This window comes from Rhinopithecus bieti, unplaced genomic scaffold, assembly GCF_001698545.2.
Source record: "Rhinopithecus bieti isolate Rb0 unplaced genomic scaffold, ASM169854v2 scaffold_9615, whole genome shotgun sequence".
Classification (NCBI taxonomy): domain Eukaryota; kingdom Metazoa; phylum Chordata; class Mammalia; order Primates; family Cercopithecidae; genus Rhinopithecus; species Rhinopithecus bieti.
Window position 1 is genome coordinate 1,574,823 of NW_016806325.1, and position 14,419 is coordinate 1,589,241.

Here is a 14,419-nt window from a genome sequence, read left to right on the forward strand (position 1 = left end):
TTTTTTTTTTTTTTTTTTTGAGACCAGATCTCACTGTCACCCAGGCTGGAGTGCAGTGGTGCCATCTCGGCTCACTGCAACCTCCTTGCCTCCCAGGTTCAAGCGATTCTCCTGCCTCAGCCTCCCAAGTAGCTGGGATTATAGGCGCCCACCAACACACGTGGCTAATTTTGTATTTTAGTAGAGATGGGGTTTCATCATGTTGGCCAGGGTGGTCTCAATCTCTTGACATCGTGATCTGCCTCCCTTGGCCTCCCAAAGTGCTGAGATTACAGGCATGAGCCACCGTGCCTGGCCTTAAAGTAGTTTTTTCTAATTCTGTGAAGAAAGTCGATGGTAGTTTGATGGGGATAGCATTGAATCTATAAATTACTTTGGGAAGTATGGCCATTTTCATATATTGATTCTTCCTATCCATGAGCATGGAATGTTTTCCATTTGTTTGTGTCCTCTCTTATTTCCCTGAGCAGTGGTTTGCAGTTCTCCTTAAAGAGGTCCAATGTAGTGTAATTCTTAAGAGCTCTAGGATTTTGGAATAGTCCATGAGCGTTGACTTAAACTTCAAATCGTCAGCTGCCTTAGCCCTAACAAAAGAGTCAGCCTGTCCTTTTTTTTTGAGACGAACTCTCACTCTGTCACCCAGGCTGGAGTGCAATGGTGTGATCCTGGCTCACTGCAACCTCTGCCTCCTGGGTTCAAGCGATTCCCCTGTCTCAGCCTCTCAAGTAGCTGGGATTACAGGTGCACGCCACCATATCTGGCTAATTTTTGTATTTTTAGTAGACAGAGGATTTCACCATGTTGGCCAGACTGGTCTCGATCTCCTGACCTCACGTGATCCGCCCCCCTCCGCCTCTCAAAGTGCTGAGATTACAGGCATGAGCTGCCACAACCAGTAGGCTGTTCTTTAAAGCTCTGAAGCCAGGTTTGACTTCTCCTCTCTAGCTATGAAACTACTGGAGGGCATCTTCTTCCAATAGAAAGCTGCTTCATCTCCATTGAAAATATGTGGTTTACTGTAGCCACTTTCATCAATGATCTCAGCTAGATCTTCTGGATAACTTGCTACAGCTTCTACATTATCACTTGTTGCTTCACCTTGCACTTTAATGTTATGGAGATGGTTACCTTCCTTAAACCTCATAAATGAGCCTCTGCTAGTTTCAAACTTTTCTCCTGCAGCTTCCTCACCTCTCGCAGCCTTCGTAGACTTTAAGAGAGTTAGAGGCCTTGCTCTAGATTAGGCTCTGGCATAAGGGGGTACTGTGGCTGGTTTGATCTTCTATCTAGATCACGAAAACTTTGTCCATATCAGCAATAAGGTTGTTTTACTTTCCTGTCATTTGTGTGTTCACTGATGAAGAACCTTTCCTTTGCATTCACAACTTGGCTAACTATATGGCACAAAAGTCTTAGCCTTTGCCCTATCTCAGCTTTCTCCATGCCTTCCTCACTGAGCTTAATCACTTCTACCTTTTGATTTAAAATGAGAGATGTGCAATTCTTCCTTTCACTTGAATACTTAGAGGCCACTGCAGGGTTATTAACTGGCCTCATTTCAATACTGTGTCTCAGAGAAGAGGGAGGCCTGAAGAGAGGGAGAGACATGGGAGAATGGCTGGGGGGTGGGGCAGTCAGAACACTTACAACATTTATCAATTAAGTTTGCCATCATATATGGGTACAGTTTGTGGTGCCCCAAAGCAATTACAATTGTAACATCAAAGAGCACTCATCACAGATCACCATAACAGATATAATAATGAAAAGGTGTGAAATATTTTGAGAATTATGAAAATGTGACAGAGACACACAAAGTGAGCACACAATGTTGGAAAAATGGCACCAATAGACTGGCTTAACATAGAATTGCCACAAAACTTCAATCTGTAGAAAACGCAGTATCTATGAAGCATAATAAAGCAAAGACCAGGAAAACGAGGTACGCCTGTATTTATGCTTCATGCCTCATTTTATAGTTTCATTTTATCCTTTGATAAAAATATTGATATAAAATAGAATAGATGCTATTCTAATTATACAAGTGGAAAAAAAAAACAGGTGCAGAAAGGTAAATTATTTGACCAGGGTCAAACAGAGAGTGGCAGTATTTTGTCTAGAATGCCAGCTCTCTCTTACTCCAGTCTTTGTTGTTGTCTATTTTACATCATATCATTCACGCCTTAGTGCAATTAAAAACACTACTGTAAACATTTAAAAAAAATGCCTTAAAGAGGAGTTCAGGGCTCTGGTTTATGCTCAATACTATCAAATTGACTAAATTTTCCATATGTTTTGAGTTCTTGAATGACAAACTCTCAAATCAAAGTATCTATTATGTGAATAATATTAAAATAGGTACTGCAGCATATAACCAAGAAATAGGTAGTTTTGGCACGTCTTAAAATGTGGCATTTCTATCTTTTAATTTCTCCTACCAGGCTAAAAATAAATGTTTAAAATTCTGCTCTACTATTAGTTATATTTTAATGATATAATCTCGTATGAGAATTATGATATCTGAATGTGCTTTTGAATTATTCGTATTAGAAATGAATGCCATATAGAATATTGAAAACAAATGTATTTCTACATTTGTAGATATACTGTATGTACATGGTATTACAAATAAATACATACAAATAGCTATCTCCAATATAGAAAACCACTACATTGTACCTATATTGTACATAAAACTGTGGGTATTAAATTTATTTCTACTGGACATTATCTTATTTCAAAAATATTGTAAAAGGAGTTATATTAAAATGTAATGAGGCCAGGCATGGTGGCTCATGCCTGTAATCCCAGCACTTTGGGAGACTAGGGTGAGCGGATCACTTGAGACCAGGCCTAGGCTCGTCTCAAACATGGCAAAACCCTGTCTCTACAAAAAATACACACAATAAATTAAGCGAGTATCCTGTGGTCCCAGCTACTAGGGAGGCTGAGGTGGGAGGACCGTTTGAGCCCAGGAGGTTGAGGCTGCAGTGAGCTGTGATTATGCTACTGCACTCCAGCCTGGGTGACAGAGCGGAGACCCTGTCTCAAGGAAAATAAAATAAAATAAAATTAATGCTATATACTAAAGAATATTTGTATTTTAAACTACATTAAGAACATAATGGCTTATTACACCATAATTATGTCAATCCTCAAATTTTTATTTTTATGTATGTATGCATGTATGTACATATGTATGTATGTAGAGATGAGGTCACACTATGTTGCTCAGTCTGGTCTCAAACCCCTGGCCTCAAGTGATCCTCCTGCCTCAGCCTCCCAAAGTGCTGAGATTACAGGTGTGAGCCACCACACCCAGCCACCTCCCACATTTTTAAAGGAGTGAACTATTAATAATACTAGATAAGCAAACTTCCTTTCTTAAGGGGGTTCTCCTAAATGCTGAAATTGAAAACCAACAACACATTTTATCATAGGAATATTTAGCTACCTTTTAAATTTACTTCATGATCAGGAAACGCAAAGACTAAATAAGTGCCTAAGACAGATAGCTTAATGCATTAAGAACATGGACTCTGGAGTCAGCTTAGAACCAAATGGTGGCTTTACTACCGTGTTACTTTAGGAAAATTATTGTTTTCTCTGTGCCTCCGTTTCATCATCTGCAAAATGAGGATAATAATGGGACCTACACTGAAGAGTTTTAGAAGGATGGTATGAATGTAAAATGCTCCTAAGCGTGGAAGACACATTAAATGCTTGATAAATATGAGCTACTACTACCACTGTTATTAGCCCCAAATTTACTAACTGATGATGCCTCTCAGTATACATTTTTATAAAATTTAAGGAAAAAATGCTATCTACAGGATTTGTAATTGTTAATGCCAAAATTTACTCATTTATTGCATATTAGTAATATGCCAGGTACTATGTTAGACATATGGCATTATAAATACCACATGCTTCTAGGCAATGAGCAAGTTAAATAACAAATTTTATAGGAAACTAAAGGTACATGTTGCCCTGAACTCTGGTAAAATGTGTCACAATATAAAAAATGTTTGTTAATAATGACAATGTAGGCTATCATTAATTAATATGAAATGTATTAATAAAATCATGTCAGTAGCAGAAACTGCTTTTTGGTTTAAATTTCTTTTACAGATGTAATCAACTAACTAGGAAGTACAAAGGACTAGAAAAAAGAATGCTAATCTGAGTCTGATTCCTGCGTTTCATAGCACAGCTCAACTTGACACACAATAGGTGCTTAATAAAGATTTGTCTTGTCTAAGATACTACGACTACAAAGCACTCCAGAGTTAATACTGGTTCAGAGGAGACATTGCCACCTAGTGAAAAATCAGCCTTATTACGCAGAATTATCAAATAATGTTGAGAACTTCCCAAATTAGACTTGACTCCACTGAAAACACTACATGCGTATTTATTACGTGTCAGTATTCTGGGTAGGTACTAGTAGGAAAAAGATGAACAAGCTTCCATCTTTGCTTCTTACAAAGTATAGAAAATACAAGGAAACTACATACTCCACAGAGAAACACAGAAAAAACTGTACTGTAGAAAAAACAAGGTTTGATTATTAGACATTTAGAAACTAATATTTCAAGAAATGTGCTGAAAAGGAAATTTAGTGTAGCAAATAAGAGCATGGACTCCAGGAGCAAACTGCATTGATTTAAAGCCATGGCTCCTGTAAAGCGAGGATAACAGCCCCTATGCCACAAGATTATTGCAGAAACTTAAAAACAGTACCAGGAACAAAGAAAATGCTATGTAAGTATTAACCAAAATTATTATTAAATTTAGAACAATATCCTAGAGACCGAGGTGAATAAATATTGATTAATAACAAAACATTAACTGAAGTCTAGCTTCATGAATTTAATTCAGTAGAAGCCGTTTCTCTGACTAGTGCTCTGTTATTATGGGAATCCTAAAAGTACATTATTTGTGGTACTCTGTGACTAAATTTTGTATTACTGGATGATTAACCCTTTCAACATCAGGCAAATAAAACTGCCTTCTGAAAGTAAAAATCATATTTCTTACCAAAAAAAGCAAAAAGTCAGTAGAATGAAAGACCCAAAAGACCACAACCTGAACATATGTTTACCAGGGAAAGATGCTTGCTAACTCTTCACAGATTTTGCTAGAACTGAAAGATGGATGATACATTTAGTTACCACTGTGGTCTCATTCACAACTTGTTTAGCTTATAAAAAAAAATAAGCTTGCTCCATTTTCCTTGAAAATTATCTGATAATTTTTTAAAACACCACTTAAAAATCTCTGAAGTCTTTTGTGTTTTTTGAATTTTATACTATTAAAATATTTATGTAAAGCGATATGTAAACTTTATTTTCAAACAAAACATTATGAGCAAAATATTCCTGTATTAAAAAATAAAATATAAGACAAAACTCTAATAGGTCAGTAATAAACATTACACTTTTCTTATGGATCTATACCATTCACAAGAACTCTGCTAAATCTTAGATGTCTTAAGATTACTTAACTTCTTCCTAAGCTTCCTCTTTTTACAAATAGACAGCAACAAGTTGGGAGAATGTGTTGAAACATTTTTGAGTTTTAATTTGTAAAGGTGTGTTTGCATATCAAAAATTGTGTTTGTGATATATTGCACAAATAATTTTAATTTAATGTACTATTATTTGAATATTTTAATTTCTAAAATGCTCACAGAAATCCTTCCTCTTGCACATTAAGATAGTGTGGAAATAACATTATGCTTTTAATTTTATGCATTTATACTCTAATAAATTAACCTGCAAAGAAACATACTTTAATAAATAAAAGACTAAGCAACAGAGTAAAAGAGAGGAGAAAAAAACTCTTCAACTCCTTTCTATATAGAGATGCTTATCAGCATATTAAAACAGAAATTCTTACATGTAGTCAAGTGTATACTGGTTGGATAAGCATGCAACTCATTTTATCTTTTGTTTCAATACTGTGCTTATCAATTTACCTAGTACTTTCACAGTCATGGTCTCACAGTATCTTCACAAATACCTCTCTTAGGTAGGACAGGTACTAGTACTGTAGTACATTTTAACAGATACGAAAATGGAGCTTCAGGAAAGACGCTTGTGCAAGGTCACTAGAGGAAGAGAATAGAGTCTAAACCCCGTTTTTTTGGACTCCTAAAATGCTTAGCTCTTTCTACTACTATGCCTCTAGAATGGACTTCCATGCTTATTGCCTAAAAACCAAATTGGCAAACCTAACTATCCTGGGCTAATCTGTTGATAAAATCCTCTGTCAGTGACAAAAAATAAATTGCTTGAAGAAAAGATAGAGTGGAACTTTAATGTGTATGTGTAGTGAAAATTTCAAAGGCATAAAAAGCAAATTAGAAATTGAATGAAGACTATTGTAAAACCTCTTAAGAGTCTGAGGAAATAACTGTGCTGCCTATTTCCTGTATAACAGTTCCAAATATAAAGTACTTTGCTATAACTCTTCATTTATGTGAAGATTTAGAGTGGGTACAAAGAGAGAACTGTTTCAGGATACATGTTGAAACTAGACACCAGATTTGGACATTGAATGATTTGAGGAATCCATCTGTTTTTTCGTATAATCAGGCAGTGTTTATTTTTGCTAACGTCTGCTTGTAACAGTAAATGGTACTGTGTTGGTTGACAATTCCACCATTAGTAATAGTGTTCTATAAATCTGAGTATGTGTCGCAGAAATGATTTCTTCTCTATACAATTCTTTAAAATAAAGATTAAATCTTGATTTTACAATAAATTATGCTAGAAAACATTTTTCTCTAGCATAATTCACCCAGGAAGGCATAATATAATCCATACTGTGATCAAGAACTTCAGATTTATAACTTAATTGCCTAATAACTTAGTATTTATCACAACCATTAATCAATTCAATCTATATTAACTTAATACAGTTAACTTTCCATAAGCAAATCAAAGAAACTAACGAAGACTTTTCATTTTTGTACAAGAATGTATAAAGAAAACAGAAATGCAATTTTGAGAATGACAGCACTAACAGTATAATATAGAAGAGTGGAATCCTAATTTCAGGACAGAAATTAAAGAAATATATGAAAACCAGCATAAATCCAGAGAATTATTAAAATACCATACTGTCCCTGAAAAAGAAGGTATCCAAACTTTTTATTTCCTTATTATTTCTCAGAATGATAGAATAGTGTAATTGCAGACCTGAAAGACATTAGATTTCTAATTCCAGGTGATGTTTTCACTGACATGTGATTTTCCCCTACTTTTATGTTAAGAAACTCTCAAAACTACAACTTATTAAAACTATATGCTTTAGTTAAGAATATAGGATAAAATATTAACTCAATAGTCAACCAAAAACATTAAAGATCTGTATTTCCTAAGTGTTATTTACGTCTTAAATTTAGTTAACATATTCCAAATATTTTTTAGGTAAATTCTATTTATTTAAATTGATTTACAAAGAAACTGGTGGCTAGCTTTCTGTGATTCCAACGGAAGGGCACAATTGTTAGGTGTACTTTGGTCAGCATTTAAATGCCAGACAGATTCCTGGTTTAGTCTAAATGTAAATGTTACTCTAAAAATTCTTTACTTACTAAGTGGTGGACTTACCATGGAAATCATAAATATACAGAAGAATTGGCTCATTTTGCCCAAATGCACAGAATGCAACCATATTTTCAAATGGATGATAAGAAATGTCTCGAACAGGTGACTTGAATGGCAAGTCAGAATACATGGCTACTTGTTCTCCTAAATAAAAAGAGAGATTAAAAAATGTTTATCAGAGCATATCTATATCAGATAAATCTTGTTACACGATTATTCTGCCATTTATTAGAAAATATAGTAATGCTCATATTATTTATGTGAAAACCTCAAATATTTAAAAATGTTTGAGTGACAATATATGAAATTATCTTTATTTTATATTTCATTGACCCTCCTCTTTCTACTTTCTACCTCTTCAATGAGGTTTTCAAGGCACAAAAGAAAGACAAAGGGCACAGAAGGAAGTAGAGAGGTATACGACTCTGAGATTGGAGATTGGACAGAGCTAAGCAAACTCCAAATGACAGAGAACTCTGGGTAGAACTATGGGAGAAATTACAGGACTCTAAAACTAAAGAAACTCTAGTTGGGTGAGTTTTGGTGAAGGATTAACTTTTCCATTTTTTTTTTTTTTTCCCCAGATGCTGTTTGAGGTACCCATTTGCTTGAAAGATACTTATGACTCTGGCCTAAAAGATGTCTAAAGCAGAGATCTGTGGAACGCAGGAAAATCAGTCAGGAATCAAAAAGCAAAGAACCTAGATTCATTTATTGAAGGTGAGGGAGACAACGCTACTGAATTGATGCTAAAGCATCAAAACACGGTACAGGAAACATTCAAACAAAAGCCTAAGTTAGCTGACTAGTCAAAATGCCTAACAGAAAAAATACAAAAATAAACAAGGAAAAAATCAAATACTGTTCATTAAAGAAATTTTAACGTTAGTTTTATGAAATTCTCTCAATTTCTTATTAAAAACATTCATGTAGCTTTAGATTTTCTTTTAAAAAGCAAAGGTGAGGCACAAATGAGCTTCCCAATGTAATTGTCTACTGGAAAAAAACTGAATTGCAGTAATTCAGGTAACTTGCTATTTAAGTTTCAGATTTCAAAACTTTCACAGGTATGTTTCTGTTACTAATGAAAATATATTATAGATGTTTAACAATTTGTCTACCTAATCATATTCCAAATTCAGCTTGTAACATTTTGTACTTTGTGTTAGTCTCCATTAAACGATTTTCTAAGATCAGCAATGTCTCATAGGCCATGAAAGAACAAACCTTGAATTATAATGTGAAATTCTAAATCCATAAAGATATTAAAGCAATAGAGAACAAAATTTAATACAAGTTTAGGCTGTAGATAAGTTCCTCTGAAGGCTTTCTAATCTTAAAAACCATAATTGAAAACCCGAAAGCAGAATTTCCTTGCAAATTATTCCATAAAAATGGTAGAATTTTCACACTTCTTCAAAGCCCTGTACCTCCCCAAATGATTTTTAAAGTTCTATAAATACTCACCTGTTTCTGGGTTCCAAACATACACTATACCATCCTCACTTCCAGCAAAGAGAAAAGTCCCACATGGAGTCAAAGTACTATGAATCTTCTCCCGATAATTTGCTGCTCCTACAAATTTCCTTGCTACTAATCTACAAGCAGAAAAGATTTTACAAATGTAACTGTCTTAATCATGTAAATGACTGGTGGTACTGACTGTTTTCTCTTAAATGCTTAATTTCCATTCAACAAACATTTTTTGAGAATCTGTCATATGGGAGACATTCTATAATATAATGGATGCAGAATAAAGGAGAGCTAGTCCCAAGAGCCCACGGAGTTTATAATTTAGCAAGAGAGGAGAAACATGTCAATGTAAAATAGAAGGTGGATGTAGAACGTACTACAAAAGACAAACAGAAGAGTTCTTTTCAAACTTGGACAAGAGAAATTAATTCTAGCTACAGAGAAAGAGAGACTATGGATAGCATTTGAGCTGGTAACTAAAATAATGGATAGAATTTTTATACTCATATAGTCTTCTAACTGATGAATTTTTAAAATAATACAAGGCATATTTGACCTCTGAAAAAAATTAGATAAAACATATTATTAAACCATCTGCTAAATATGGTACATAAGCCTTCCATATTTTTGCACTCATGAAAAAATAGTAAACACCATTTCAGCACATACTTTGTGCCAGGTAGGCACTATTATCATCTCTAACACCAAACAAAAGTGCACTAGAAGTCCATGCTGATTTTCCCAGAACGCTGCTCCCACCTTTTATAAGAAGGATATTTCCCTACGTTCACCATTATTTGGAAATAAAGGAAAAAAACAAGGACGTATAAATCATAAGCCCCGTCCTGTTGTTACATCATATTATACTAATGCTGTAACAGTATTATAGTGATAATATCAGTATCAATCAATATCATTGTTGAAGGTAGAAGTTTCTTTTTTTTTAATTATGAAAATAAAAGCAACTAACTACATTTCAGCCTCAGAACTATTCACATTTTGGGCTGGATAACTGTTTTAGGGAGACTATCCTATGGGCTGTAGGATGCTTAGCAATATTTTTGATCTCTACTCATTAGATACTAGAAGCAACATAAAAAAAAAATCTCCAGATACTGCCAGATGTTCCTTGGTGAGTGTGGGGACACTGCCTAGTTGAGAACCACTACCGAATTTTATAAATATAATTTAATTCATTACTTATTCTGTGAGTACTTATCCTGTCAATACTGAAATATACTTACATCCGGAGATCCATTATTCTTAAAGTACTGTTTTTGGTATGAATTAACAAACGTTTTCCATTGGGATGAACCTCCAAATAACTTATTGGAATCCCCTTAAACTCAGTTTCTTTAATTTCCTAAAATGATAAAAAAAATAGTACTAATGAAAAGTTTATCTAATCTTAAACTCTTCTGGGGGTACAAAATTAATCTTAAAATACCTTTTCCAATTCTGCTGTATAGGATGCTTTATAATTGTTAGCAAAAGGATTCTGAGTAACTTCAGTTTAGGGTTGAAAATAAAGCTGATGAACTGTATTTTTGTGTTGTTATGCAATGTGTAAATGCAAATTTAATTATTATGTGTTTCTGTAGTATGTTCACTTTCCCAAAATTTAGTCAATCCCAAACAAGAAGCATTTCCAACAAACACATCTTGTCACATTAAATTTTTTGTTTAAAATCATGTAAGAAGCTTCCAATTTTTATAAATTCAAAACCACATGTAGAATTAATTTTCAAGTTTCTATTCTTATTTAGATAAGAATTTCTAACAACAGATGAACTGCCTTTTCAACAGATCTGATAGACTCAATGGATTTAACTAAAATTCATGAAAATTATTTTTCCCTTAGGGTGTCTTTTTTCAACTACTGTTATTATTAAGAAAAATTGAAGAAAAAGGTATAATATGTTAGGCAGAAACTGGATCAATTTATATAAAATAAATTCAAGTTTAATGATTCATTTGTATTTTTAAATAAAAAGTAAAAAATGTTCACTAACAAAATTGCTTAACATACAAGCTGTCTTAAAAACACTCCTGCCCCCAATGAAAGAACTTATTCATTTGTTTCCATTTAGCAAATTTCAAATGAAATAATTATTGTGATTAAATGACAGACTTTCATAATAATTACATAACTCTGAAAGACACCAGTGTTGACAAAATACTGAGAACACTGTTTTTAGAGATGTTATTGGACCAAGGAAAAAGGATATAACAGAAAATATAAATTATTACTTATTGATGGTAATATAACATACATCTCATTTTAGCATAAATGTCACTCAATGGATTACTGAATGCCACAGTGCAAATGGGGTATAAAAAAGTGAAATTAACACCTGGCCGAAATTTTAAAAATCTTCACTAAGTCATTATATCATCAATCAGCCACCAGGAGGGTGTGTTAATTAATTATTGATAACTGACTAAGAAAAAGTGTTAATTTTTTGAAATGAGAGAACAGAATGTCCTGACATCCTATCTTAAAGTCATGTGATTGGAGTTTTCCAACTTCTTTAATTAAATCTCATAATATAAAATATGATTTTATACCTTATTTATAGTCCAGTGACGCACTGAATGTTCCAAATCATTAACCTTGACATAGGTATTCCAAACAACAATCACCCCTGTACAGTCTCCTGAATACATATGATGACCTATTTAAAAAACAAGATTACTCACTTATGAATGTCCCAGAGTTAGAAACAAATAATAGGAGACTGGGGGAAACCATACCCCAGTAAAACAGTCAAAGAATTGAAGGGCTATGAAAAGGTATTTCAGTTTAAAAAAGCCAAAAATCAAAATGCAACTCACAAACAAACCCCAATTATCTTTAAATGAATTCTTTACTCTTTTAAATTATTTTTGATGACTTATTTCCCTTTGTCACTTACCTGAATTTAACTACAAAAAGAAATGAGCCTCTCAGTACATGTGTATATGGCTCATATTCCAAAGCCAAAGAATTTGAACCATCCGACATGTAACATTATTTCTCACTTTATTAACCTATAAATCTATTTTGGAGTCCCAGAAAAATATCTATATTCTAATACATAGTGTTAGCATAATACCTGAGACCCAGTAGAAACTCATTAAATGATCAGGAAATGAATAAAATAATAAATAACAGGTATTCCAATTTAACATCAATTCTTTGGAGTCAAATCATCTTAAAGTTGACAGACCTCAGAAAGTTCAACTTCATACCCACTCAGGAATATCTCAAACACCACCACTAACAGATGGCTGTTCAGCAACTGTGAATTCAGTATTTTACAAAACAACTATTCAATTGGTGAACTGCTTCCTGTATTAAAATATTCTTTGTAATTCTGAACGAAGAAAATCTACCTTCTACAGCTTTGGCCCACCTCTACCCACTGGAGTAAAATGGACCAATTTTCTTTCTTTCTTTTTTTTTTTTTTCTGCACATTTGGATATCTTATGGCCAAATAGTTGAAGAAAGTCTTTATGTCTCTTTTACAATCTGAACTACTGCTATTATGACAGTTAGTTTTCAGATACCTTTCTTTCCTGAATATGTTCCAAATTTATTAACATCCCTACAGCTGAACTGAGTAAATCAGCAGTATTATCCTTTTGATCTGGATCCCATGCCAATTAATTATAGTGACAGCCTACATGCCTAGTCTCTGAAATTATGTAAAAAGTGACTATTTAATAGATATAATAAATTTCTTTATTCTTTCGGATAATAAAATGATTTATGTTTTACATCTTTAAGACATACTACATTATTCTTTTTTTTTTGAGACGGAATCTCACTCTGTCACCCAGGCTGGAGTGCAGTGGCGCGATCTCAGCTCACTGCAACCTCTACCTCCCAGGTTCAAGTGATTCTCCTGCCTCAGCCTCCCAAGTAGCTGGGACTACAGGAGCCCAGCACCACACCCAGCTAATTTTTTGTATTTTTAGTAGAGATGGTGTTTCACCGTGTTAGCCAGGATGGTCTTGATCTCCGGACCTCATGATCAACCCATCTTGGCCTCCCAAAGTGTTGGGATTACAGGCATGAGTCACCGTGCCTAGCCACTATATTATTCTTACTTTAAATAATTGCAAATTTCCCTTCTATATGTTTGCAAATTTTAAGGTTCTTGAAAAAAAGTAAGAATGATAATCACCAGTTCAAAGAAATATATTTATGCAATTTTAAATGTTTAAGAATTTAATAACTTAAAAGTTACAAACAGAACTCCTTCAATGTCAAATCTATCATATGACCTGCAAAACAAGCATAAACCTAAATATGCACAATCATCAGTACATAACCCTCTCATGCCTCGATAACTATTATTCTGGTAAAAAAAATTCTTCACATAGCTGGTCTTCATTCATAGTCTCTGACATACCTTCAGTATCAAAACAAAGTGAGTTGATAAAACTTTTGTGAACGTCAAACTGTCGGACCAACATGGCAGAATCCTCTCTCATCTCAACTTTCCATATCCGTATCATGGAATCATAGCATCCTGTAACTACCAGCTCTCTTACAGCTGGATGGAATTTAGCCGTGTAAACAAAAGAAGGATGAGGTAAAACTTTGAAAGTATTTGTATTGTTTATTTCATTTTTCCATATCCTGGAAAAGGATAAGAAGTTACATATTGCTTCTGAAAAGCAGAAGTTTATTTTAACAGTTTTTCTAAGAACCAACATAGCCAATGAACCTTAAGTAAGCAAGTGACAACTACCAATGGTAAACCAAGTTTTAAAACAATGAAAAATATAATGATGATCTCATATTTGATGACTGGAATTTTCACACTGTGACAAAGTTATTTGTTATAGTTATCATCCAGCATATTATATCCACTAATTGTAATCTATACTATAAAATTAATAACTGTTTTTTAAACCTACCTATTTTGTCATTGGTTAAACACACATTGAACAGCTGGTAAAATATGGCATTTAGTACAATATGCATAAANAAAAATTGAAGAAAAAGGTATAATATGTTAGGCAGAAACTGGATCAATTTATATATAAATTCAAGTTTAATGATTCATTTGTATTTTAAATAAAAGTAAAAAATGTTCACTAACAAAATTGCTTAACATACAAGCTGTCTTAAAACACTCCTGCCCCAATGAAAGAACTTATTCATTTGTTTCCATTTAGCAAATTTCAAATGAAATAATTATTGTGATTAAATGACAGACTTTCATAATAATTACATAACTCTGAAAGACACCAGTGTTGACAAAATACTGAGAACACTGTTTTAGAGATGTTATTGGACCAAGGAAAAGGATATAACAGAAAATATAAATTATTACTT

At 33.5% G+C, this 14,419-nt stretch overlaps 1 protein-coding gene across 1 annotated transcript in view; it reads right to left on the bottom strand.

The window, feature by feature from the left end:
- Positions 1–14,419, bottom strand: part of AHI1 (Abelson helper integration site 1) — a 228,776-nt gene that overhangs the window by 149,929 nt on the left and 64,428 nt on the right. The window contains 5 exon segments of the mRNA XM_017875481.1: positions 7,620–7,760; positions 9,084–9,214; positions 10,334–10,452; positions 11,658–11,764; positions 13,488–13,717. Coding sequence (XP_017730970.1) covers positions 7,620–7,760; positions 9,084–9,214; positions 10,334–10,452; positions 11,658–11,764; positions 13,488–13,717 — 728 coding nt within the window.